The following is a 10,519-nucleotide window of genomic DNA, read 5'->3' as shown; positions in this document are numbered from 1 at the left end:
ATTATATATATATATATATATATATATATATATTTCTTTTTTGTCATCAACTTAAACAGACTCAAACTGACTCTGTAAACCAAATGGGAAGCTCTGCATCCATATGAACGACGTAGGACGGTTGATTCTTTGCACTGCGTGCTAGTCTGTCCGCCTTTATATTTTGGGTTCGTTGTACATGAATGATAGCTGAGCTGATGAAATTTTCTTTCAGGATTTTATATCTTCCAAATAACTTGCAAAATCTAGCAATTCTTCTGGTTTCGAAACCGTCTTCACCAATCGAGAACAATCCGTTGTAAATGTAACATGAGACTGACGTATATTCTTCATACATTCCATTGCTCAAGGTAGTGTTTCCATCTTTGCATGAAGAGTAGAGAGATTAGCCCTGATAATTTCCCACCCACCCCCGATCAAAGCATGATAAAGTACTATAACAACCCGAAGAAAATATTACTTAATTATATAAATAGTAACTTTTAAGAATTTAAATGATTACAAGATTTTTTATTTCGAACTAAAAATATTTCGTAATGATCTTGATTTTTTGAAAGCTAATGATTGATTTCTTGTGTACATAAAAACAAGTTAATAATCACAGTTAAAATAAATTATTTAAATAATATATAGATAATTTTTTATATATTTGTTTTTTTTTTTAATTCTGAGTAAGATTTATTACTAGTTCCAAAAGGAAAGCCAGAATCGCACAAGTCCAACACAAAGATAGGAACAAAACCATAAACAAAACCAAAAGGGAAAACAAGCATACAGCTCCACCCGAACGCACCAAAATCATCCAAAGCATTGTTCCACCTGCTACCTCTACAAAACGATCAAACACCTTGTTGATCCTCCTCAAACATTTCCTTCAGCCATCGGGGACTAACCTGTGCTACGTAGGACTGGTATTTCTTCTCTCTCGTTACACTTCTTGCAATAGTATGAGCATATCTTACTTTAGAATTAACGACCTGCACGTCCCATTCCTGAATTAAATCCAAAGCCTTCCGCAGTTCTGCTCCTTCATATCTAAAGGCTGGCCATGCTCTCGGTTTAGTGACAGCCCCCCCATAAATCTCCAAACTCCATTTCAAAGAGCACACTTCCAATATGATGGCTATGCATTGATTCAATCGCCCATAACCAGGCATAGAACTTAGCCTCCACAAAGGATCCTATATTAGCAAAAGCCCTTCTACTATGGATAAGAGTATCACCCCGATGATTCCTCACAATCCAAGCAGATCCGAGAATCCGTTTCTGTTTAAACCATTGTACCCCCACATTACATTTTAAAGTACCATCCGTTGGCGCCTGCCACTTCCTCTGAGCTCGTTCTTCTCGTGCATCTTTCGCCATATCCTCCGTCGCACATTTTTTATATATTTGTTTAATTTTAATGATATATCAAATAGTAGTTTGTTTTAAAATAATTTATTTATACCATTTTTATAAACAAAAATCGAATCTATGATTTTATTATGCTAGTATTATCGGTCAAAACCTAAATAAAAAATTCAGAACATAACCTGAGTTACACAACATAAGCCTAAGCAAAAACATTAATTTTAAATAGAAAGTTAATGTCTACCGTATTTTAATAATTTTGCATTGTCTTTTCGTAGCTCAACCTCCAAGGGACTCTACATAAAATCCCAGAAAACAGAGCGCTCATCCGTTCTTCAAATACTTTTTTTTAAAAAGAATTAAATCTTCAAAGAGTTTAGTTGGGTAGCTGGTCCCGCTGATTTTTCTTGGAGTTCACTTGAATCCTGCGATCAACTTGATAGATCTACCAAATAGCACACAACAGTTTGATCTCTGTGTCTATATAATGAAGAGATTCACGGTCTGCTGCTTCTCAAATCCAATTCACAAGAACAAAAATCACAATCCAGACAAGGTTTGTCTTATCCTTTACACACAAAGGTTGAATATTTGTGTCTTTTCATCAAAATTTTCTCTGACCCATATGCTAACTTGTTCTGGGTCTGATTCTGTTCTTTTAGAAGCTAAGAAACAGCATGGAGATTTCAAGAAACGACAATGGAGAGGTTAGGGTTGCAAGGGTTTGATTGTCTTTTCGATATGTTCCTTTCTTCATAGACAAGTCTTGTTCACCTTTTTCACACTCTTTCTTGAAATCTAAGCTAAACGTTTAATTGGATCTTTCTCTGTTTAATCATGTCTCTACCAGCATGCAAAACAGAACAACAACAACAATGTGACACCAGTCATCGGTTCTGATCGTACCAATGTTATTGTGAACCATGACTTCTCTTTGGGGACGCATTCATGGCATCCAAATTGCTGCGAGGCCTCTGTTGTCACCGCAGATTCTGGTATCCCTCACGGTGTATTAGACCCGTCAAAGTATGGCAGCTATGTAGTTGTCAAGAACAGGAAAGAAACTTGGCAAGGCTTAGAGCAAGACATAACAAGCAGAGTGAAACCTTGTTCTCTCTATAAAGTTTCTGCAACTGTTGCCGTCTCTGGTCCTGTTCAAGGATTGGAGGAGATTATAGCCACTCTGAAGCTCGAAAACCAACAATCGCCAACAAACTATCAGTTCATCGCAAAGTAAATGCTTTTTTACATTTATAATTTTGTCTAATATTCACAAAAGAAGAACATTTTTGTTTATTTTTGAATATTGCAGAACTTGTGTATTCAAGGAGAAGTGGGTGAGACTAGAAGGCATGTTCTCGTTACCAAGCGTACCAGAAAGAGTTGTTTTCTATTTGGAAGGTCCTTCACCAGGGATTGATCTCTTAATACAGTCTGTTACCATTCACCTTGATAGCGAGCCTGAGGTATATAACTAATCATATCAATGATTATTTGTTTGCCTTAACTCTTACCTATTTGATTTTCTTTTAAAGCGGGAACGACTTGAAGGTGTTACAGTGGAAGATGAGAATCTTGTAGTGAACCCAAACTTTGAAGATGGACTAAATAACTGGTCTGGGAGAAGCTGCAAGATTGTGTGTCATGACTCCATGGCTGATGGAAAGATAATTCCACAATCTGGAAAAGCTTTCGCTGCAGCTACAGAACGCACACAGAACTGGAACGGTATTCAACAAGAGATTACTGGAAAAGTTGAGAGGAAACGTGTATATGAAGCAACCGCGGTTGTTCGTATATATGGAAACAATGTGACAAGTGCTACTGTGCAAGCTACTCTATGGGTCCAGAATCCAAATCAACGTGACCAATACATTGGCATTGCCAAGTTAGTCTTCTTCTAATAGTTCAGATCAAGAATCATTGTAAAATGTTAAAGTGGATCTTTATTTTTGTTTTTTTTTATAAAGTGTGCAAGCAACAGACAAGGAGTGGATACAGTGTAAAGGGAAGTTCCTCCTCAATGGTTCTGCATCACGAGTAGTCATTTACATTGAAGGTCCGCCTCCAGGAACCGATATTCTCCTCAACAGCTTAACCGTAAAGCACGCTGAGAAAATTCCTCCTTCACCGCGCCCACCCATTGAGGTTAGTCCAGAGATTCACTTCACATTTTAACCACAGTTTATATGTGAGGTTATAACCTCACATATAAGTTTATAACCTCACATATTATGTAATCATGAGGTTATAAGCTGAAGTGGATTTAATCAAGGCTTATAATCTATAATCTGATGATCGAGTTGATTCCATGATTATAAGTTCATTTCCAAACATATTTTACATTTCTAAATAATGAACAATTTTGTATTGGAGACTTTAGTTTTATTTTTTATTTTATTTGTTTTGTTATAGAATCCTGCATTTGGGGTAAACATACTCACCAATAGCCAGTTAACTGATGGTACAACCAACGGGTGGTTTCCATTAGGGAACTGCACGCTAAGCGTTGCAGAAGGCTCCCCTCGAATCCTTCCTCCAATGGCAAGGTACTCGCTTGGACCACACGAGCCTCTAAGTGGCCGCTACATGCTCGTGACTAACCGAACACAAACATGGATGGGCCCTGCTCAAATGATCACTGACAAACTTAAACTGTTCTTGACATACCAAATATCTGTTTGGGTTAAACTCGGTTCCGGCATTAATAGTCCGCAGAATGTTAACGTCGCACTTGGTATTGATAGCCAATGGGTAAACGGTGGACAAGTCGAGATCAACGACGATAAATGGCATGAGATTGGTGGTTCTTTCCGAGTTGAGAAGCAGCCATCTAAGGCTTTGGTTTATATTCAAGGCCCTTCTTCTGGCGTTGATCTCATGGTCGCTGGCTTGCAGATTTTCCCGGTTGACCGGCTCGCCAGAATCAAGCATTTGAGAAGACAATCTGACAAGGTATATACACAAAACACTCTGCTTCGATAAGCTTTTATATCAAATGAGACTTTATAGTAATTTTCTTGATTTACAGATCCGTAGAAGCGACGTTATCCTCAAATTCTCCGGTGCTGATGCTAGCAAACTCTCTGGAGCTACGGTTAAAGTTCGACAGACGAGGAACAGCTTCCCTGTGGGAACTTGCATCAGCAGATCAAGTATAGATAACGAAGATTTCGTCGATTTTTTCTTGAAAAACTTTAACTGGGCGGTGTTCGGCAACGAGCTGAAATGGTACTGGACGGAGCCAGAACAAGGGAAGCTTAATTACCAAGACGCGGACGATATGCTCAACTTGTGCAGTAGTAACAACATAGAAACCAGAGGACATTGTATCTTTTGGGAGGTCCAAGCAACTGTTCAGCAGTGGATACAAAAGATGAACCAAACCGACTTAAACACGGCGGTCCAAAACCGCTTAACCAGTCTTTTAAACCGTTACAAGGGGAAATTCAAACATTATGATGTGAACAACGAGATGTTACACGGATCATTCTACCAAGACAAGCTTGGCAAAGACATAAGAGTCAACATGTTCAAAACCGCACACCAACTAGACCCATCTGCGACATTGTTCGTAAATGATTACCACATAGAAGACGGATGTGATCCAAAATCCTGCCCGGAAAAGTACATTGAGCATATTCTTGACCTGCAAGAAAAGGGTGCACCGGTCGGAGGAATTGGGATTCAAGGCCATATCGATAGTCCAGTGGGTCCAATTGTTTGTTCAGCTCTAGACAGACTAGGAATCCTTGGTTTACCGATATGGTTCACGGAGTTAGATGTCTCCTCCATTAATGAGCACATCAGGGGAGATGATTTGGAGGTAGTGATGTGGGAAGCTTTTGGACATCCTGCGGTTGAAGGCATCATGTTATGGGGATTTTGGGAGCTGTTCATGAGCAGAGACAACTCTCACTTGGTGAATGCAGAAGGTGATGTTAATGAAGCTGGCAAAAGGCTTTTAGCTGTGAAGAAAGATTGGCTCTCTCATGCTAATGGACATATTGATCAAAACGGTGCGTTTGCATTTAGAGGGTACCATGGAAATTATGCTGTTGAAGTGATTACTAGTTCATCTCAAAAGGTTCTTAAAACGTTTGTTGTCGAAAAAGGAGATTCGGCTCAGGTTATTACTGTGGATCTTCAAGGTTTGTGATTATTTTGTGTGATGCATGTGTGTTTATTAGTGTGACTATCTAATTTCAAATATTCTCAAGCTTTGGTGTTTGTATATCGTGTGAATAAAAACTTTATATCAAAAGTATTTTTTTATATGGTGGTTTGCTTCATTTTTGGAATTTGAAAACATACAAGTGAAATGACACTGGAAAAATAGAAAAACACATGTTTTTAAGCTAAACATAATTAAACCTTAATTTTTAAAGTTAAAATTAGTTTATAATATTTATATTTTAATAAAATAATCACTAACATATATAAAGATAAGTTTGGCATGATTCATGGATCTCTTTATCTCAAGATATAGAGCCTTTCTGCCTCATCAGAGAGGATGCTTTAGACCTCAGAGTCTCCGATCTTCTCACCTCAGACTTGCTATGGAATATAAGCCGAATAGAAGAATTACTTCCTGAGATGGCCTTGCAAATAAAATGTATCCGTCCAAGACAATACAGCATGGAAGACATGTACATATGGCAGCCACTCCAATCAGGTGTCTATTATGTAAAGTCGGGGTATCACTAAGCAACTTCTTCGATCCCTATCCAGGTGGTCCAACAACATCCCTTGGGTTTTGACTGGAAAAAGGACGTTTGGAGGAGGTATGTTCGCGAAACTCAGAGTTTTTCTTTGGTCTATTTTCAAGAGGGCAATACTTTTAGGGGAGAACCTTTTGCGTCGAGGTATCTTGAGGAATTCAACCTGTCCAAGATGTGGGGATGTGAAAACAGAAACACATATCTTCTTCAGCTGTCCGGTCTCACAACGGGCCTGAAATCTAATCCAGCTCTCTATGGCAGTTCCCCTAGCTGCCTCCATTGACTTCGAATCAGGTATCGTCCGGGCAAGACAATTGACTTGTCTGCCTCCTCTTGGAGTCACCTGTAATATCTTCCCCTGGTATACTGGCTTCTATGGACCTCTCGAAACAAACTGATCTTCGAAAGAAGCACGCGTTGTCATAAGAAGTGGGGCTAAAAGCAATCATAGCGGCGAGAGAATGGTGCATGGCCAAAACAGTCAAACCCAAAAATCAGTATCATGCCTCAGCTCACAAAAGTCCTAATCTCCAATCGGCTCCTGAGGGATCGATAACTTGCAAAACTGATGCGGCTTGGGATGAATCTACTAAAAGAGCTGGATTAGCGTGGATCTTATCCTAAACCCATGATTTTGTCGGCTCACCCCTGATCGCAGAAGCTCTAGCAGTCCACTCGGCGCTCCAATCAGATATCACCCTTGGCTTCAAAATCATCAGAGTGTTTTCTGATTCTCAAACGCTCATCCGAGCTATTCCCAACAAACATACATACAAAAAAAATCTTCAGCGTAGTGGCAGACATCGTCTATGTTTCTTCTCTGTTTGACTTTATCTCTTTTGCTTTCTGGCAAAAGAGACTCTCTGCTTTTCTTCTGTATTGGGTATTCTAATAGACTAAGAGCATGAGCATCGACGGTTTATAACCGGATCACGGGCTCGGGATCATAGGCCCATTCGATTAAAAAAGAATGTTTATTGGGTTTAATATCGTGATCCGTCTCTTGCGGGTGAACCCGTATGATACGGGGTCAAGTCACGCGTCGATAGCAGAGTGGACACGCGAGTCCGCGTGTAGACGGAGAAAAAAAGGGATTTGCGATAGATCATTCATTTTCACTTCTCTCTTCTAAAGCTAGGGTTTCGTTCTCTCCCTGGCGATTTTTCGTGCGAGGCGATAGCCGGATCATTTTCTCTTCTTTCTTCGATCTAATCGACGTCGTACTCTCTCGTAGACGATCTGAGGTGAGTATCCACTAGTTTCACCGATTGATTCAATCGTTTGGGGTCGTAAGCGTTTTAGGTTAAAAATCGATTTGGGGGTTTTGATTTATGGTTTTGGGGGTTTTGTCGTAGGGTTCGAAATTGAAAAGGGGGTATAGATTTCTGGTTTAAAATCGTCATGCGGGTACGTTTATTTGGGATTTGTAATCGATTTAGTTTATAGTTAGGGTTCTAAAAGGAATCGTTTTGTCTGATGCAGATGGATCCCGCAGCAGAGATAAGAGATTCAAAGAGGACAAAGGAGTACATCAACATGCTCTCTTCTGTGGCTGATTCAGAGTACGGGATTCCGACGAGGTGTCCCTGTGGTGGCAGTATCATTCACGAGGTTCGTCGGAAGGACGAATACGACACGCTTCCTTGGAAGCGGCTCTTCACGTGCAAAAACTACGAAGTACGGTACGGTTGTTCTTAATTGTATTATGAAATTTTTTTTTTAAACGAGATTGTTTTTTAAACGTAAATTTTTTTTTCTTCTTACCAAGGCTGATGGGTTTCATTATCGTCAGCCTTGGGTCCATGGTGTCGAGGAGCAGATCGAACGCCTCACTAAGCGTCTGGCGGAGGTGGAGGTGGTGATAAATTGGGTGCCAGAGGTCGATAACCACATTCAGAGACTTGAGGTAACTAGATTCTAATTTGATTTCAATTTTGTAAAATATTTCTTAATTTTTTATGCATTGCCTAACACTGTATGATTGTTCTTTCATGTACAGGCAGAGGTTAAAGACCTCACTTGGGAGGTTGATAACCTCACTGGGCAGGTTTATAACCTCTCTATCCAGGTTGAGGTCTTGGAGAAGCTCTGCTTCGACTGAAAACAAAAGGTAACCCTTACTCTACACTGGTTAACTACAGTGGTAGCTAGCTAGAGTTTAACCACACTTAGTTGAGTTTTAAAACTTATAGGTAGTTGCGTATTCAATGGTAGTGAATGGTTGTGTATCAAATCGGTGTAGTTGAGTTTTTAAAATGGATTTGATGTTCATTCAATGATATCTGTGTAGTTATACCTATGTTGTACTTGTTATAGAGTCATTAAAACACACAAACCAAACACTAAAACTAGTATAGAGTAATTAAAACACACACAACAAACAGACACACGAAAAACCAAACACACACACCATACTTAAACTAGTTTAATCAATGCTTGGTAGTTAGACAAACACACACACGTAATCAATTTATTGTACTTTCTAACACTAAAACTAGTATTAAAACATAGGCATGATCCCCATCACAAAACACACCAAACTTTTAAAACTTCTATCTAAAACTTAATGGAACCAATTTCCCTTAACTCTCACGGGTTCGTTAACCTCCTTGCCTCCCAGAGCAGTCAACCAATAGATATTGGTTGTTCTGAGGTTCCAAAACCTGCGGAAAGGCGGAAGTGGACAACCAAAGAAGATGTGGTGCTGATCAGTGCTTGGTTGAACACCAGCAAGGATCCAATCGTGAGTAATGAGCAGAAGGCTGGCTCATTTTGGAAGCGCATAGAGGAGTGTGTGAATGCAAGCCCTCTGCTTGTTGGCTCCGTTCCTAGGGAGTGGAGTCAATGTAAGCAGAGGTGGGGTAGGGTTAATGAACAGGTTTGCAAGTTCGTGGGATGTCACGAAGCTGCTTTGAAGAAGCAAGCCAATGGACAAACTGAGAATGATGTCATGAAGGCGGCTCATGACATCTTCTTTAATGACTACAATGCCAAGTTCACTCTTGAACATTGTTGGAGGGAGCTTCGGTTTGATCAAAAATGGAGATCCCACACTTCGACACGAGATGGTGCAAAGGAGAAGAGGAAGGAACCTGCGGAAGAGGTGGGTGGCGAGCAAGATGTTAGGCCTCCCGGTGTGAAGGCTTCCAAAGCAGCAAAACGCAAGAAACACTTCAATGAACCAGCGTTTGATCAGATAGAGAGCATTTTAGAGGCAAAGAATAACTTATCCAAACACAAACTCCTAGATAGGTTGCTAGGAAAAAATGCAGAAACTCTTTCTGATCAAGAAATAGCTCTAAAAAACAAACTCATTTCAGAAATGCTTTAACGTGGTGAGTGGAAGTTTTTTTGTGCATTTATCAGTTGGTTAATCATTTGATTTCTCTTGTTTCACTGGTTAAACAGTGTTTGAATATGTTTTGGTTTATGTATATTGATAATGTTTGTATATGTTTTGGTATCTAGATTATTGATATGTATCCGTTTTTCTTTGTAGGTCACGGGTTCAAGGAGGAGGATACGTGTGGACGTGGTTGTAGGTCTCGGTTTCTTTATGTATCATATCAAGTCACGGATAAGGTTGATGGTTGTAGTAGTATTATGTCAGATTGAATCACGGGAGGGTGTAGTATTTTGTATGTTTCTACACTCGTTTTTGGACCTTCGGTTAATATGGGTGTATGTACCCACAGGATGTGTTTTCAAGTCACGGGTGTATGTCCCCACGACTTGCCTTTTCAACTCACGGGTGTATGTACCCGAGCAACTTGACTCATGTATCTCTATATATATAAACTATGTCTTTCTATTATTTTTGTGCATCAAAGTGTTTCACAATAGTTGTAAACTTGAAAACCAAAACTTCTAAACTTGTAAACTTCGTTGATACACTTGCTTTGATACACTCATCAACCATCACCACTTGCTCTGATACACTTTTCATCGATCACCACGGGGGTTCACCACGATTGCATAGACATCACCACCTCTACTTGTCAAAAACCAATCCATTGAGGTAAAATACGAACTTTTCTTTTGTTTTTATGAGGCAACAATATCATTTACCATATAGAAAAGAAAAAAAATGATTTCTATAACTTTAAAATCCAAAAAACAATCCTAAAAAAGATAAACATACCATATAGAAAAGAAAAAAAATGAATTATATGAAAAAAAATTACAATCCCTTTTGTTTATGAAAAAAAAATGAACTATAACTTTAAAATCAAAAAAAAAATTCTAAAAAAGATAAACATACCATATAGAAAAGAAAAAAAAAATGAATTATATGAAAAAAAAATATTATACTCCCTTTTGTTTATGAAAAAAAAAGGAATTATAACTTTAAAATCCAAAAAACATTTCTAAAAAAGATAAACATCCCATATAGAAAAGAAAAAAAATTAACTATAAGTTCTTCTTTTGTAGCAAGAAAAAGATCA

General features: G+C 38.9%; 2 protein-coding genes across 4 annotated transcripts; both read left to right on the top strand.

Annotated features, from left to right (window-relative positions):
* Positions 1 to 1,643: 1,643 nt before the first annotated feature.
* On the top strand, positions 1,644 to 5,630 carry LOC106427423 (endo-1,4-beta-xylanase 1). 2 transcript variants are annotated; one of them, XM_013868148.3, is made up of 8 exons: positions 1,644 to 1,909; positions 2,016 to 2,060; positions 2,204 to 2,586; positions 2,666 to 2,819; positions 2,889 to 3,241; positions 3,324 to 3,501; positions 3,769 to 4,308; positions 4,385 to 5,630. In XM_013868148.3, exons 1-8 carry the CDS (start codon positions 1,841 to 1,843, stop codon positions 5,510 to 5,512), a joined length of 2,850 nt encoding a protein of 949 aa, XP_013723602.1. In that variant the 5' UTR covers positions 1,644 to 1,840; the 3' UTR covers positions 5,513 to 5,630. The 2 variants fall into 2 exon arrangements, with proteins under 2 accessions (XP_013723602.1, XP_048626088.1); XM_048770131.1 differs by having other exon boundaries at positions 1,896 to 1,935.
* Positions 5,631 to 6,457: 827 nt separating this feature from the next.
* Positions 6,458 to 9,888, top strand: LOC125593467 (glutathione S-transferase T2-like). 2 transcript variants are annotated; one of them, XR_007329381.1, is made up of 3 exons: positions 6,458 to 7,980; positions 8,074 to 8,184; positions 9,574 to 9,888. XR_007329381.1 is itself a non-coding variant. In XM_048770133.1 (2 exons), the coding sequence occupies exon 2, from the start codon at positions 8,641 to 8,643 to the stop codon at positions 9,403 to 9,405; it is 765 nt and encodes a 254-aa protein (XP_048626090.1). In that variant the 5' UTR covers positions 6,458 to 7,980; positions 8,074 to 8,640; the 3' UTR covers positions 9,406 to 9,888. The 2 variants fall into 2 exon arrangements, 1 of the variants encoding a protein (XP_048626090.1); XM_048770133.1 differs by having other exon boundaries at positions 8,074 to 9,888.
* The last annotated feature ends 631 nt before the right edge of the window (positions 9,889 to 10,519 follow it).

The sequence above is a fragment of the Brassica napus genome, chromosome C9 (genome assembly GCF_020379485.1).
Source record: "Brassica napus cultivar Da-Ae chromosome C9, Da-Ae, whole genome shotgun sequence".
Taxonomy (NCBI): Eukaryota; Viridiplantae; Streptophyta; class Magnoliopsida; order Brassicales; family Brassicaceae; genus Brassica; species Brassica napus.
The sequence above is the reverse complement of the archived record's forward strand: the minus strand, read 5'-3'. Positions and strand labels throughout refer to the sequence as shown.

What these genes read in the sequence shown, in the direction of transcription:
- LOC106427423 (XM_013868148.3), top strand. Translation starts at nt 1,841, where the DNA reads ATGAAGAGATTCACGGTCTGCTGCTTCTCAAATCCAATTCACAAGAAC. An exon ending in CAATACATTGGCATTGCCAA is followed by an intron (nt 3,242 to 3,323) that starts GTTAGTCTTCTT and finishes TTTTTTATAAAG; the next exon opens with TGTGCAAGCAACAGACAAGG. An exon ending in TGAGAAGACAATCTGACAAG is followed by an intron (nt 4,309 to 4,384) that starts GTATATACACAA and finishes CTTGATTTACAG; the next exon opens with ATCCGTAGAAGCGACGTTAT.
- LOC125593467 (XM_048770133.1), top strand. Translation starts at nt 8,641, where the DNA reads ATGGAACCAATTTCCCTTAACTCTCACGGGTTCGTTAACCTCCTTGCC.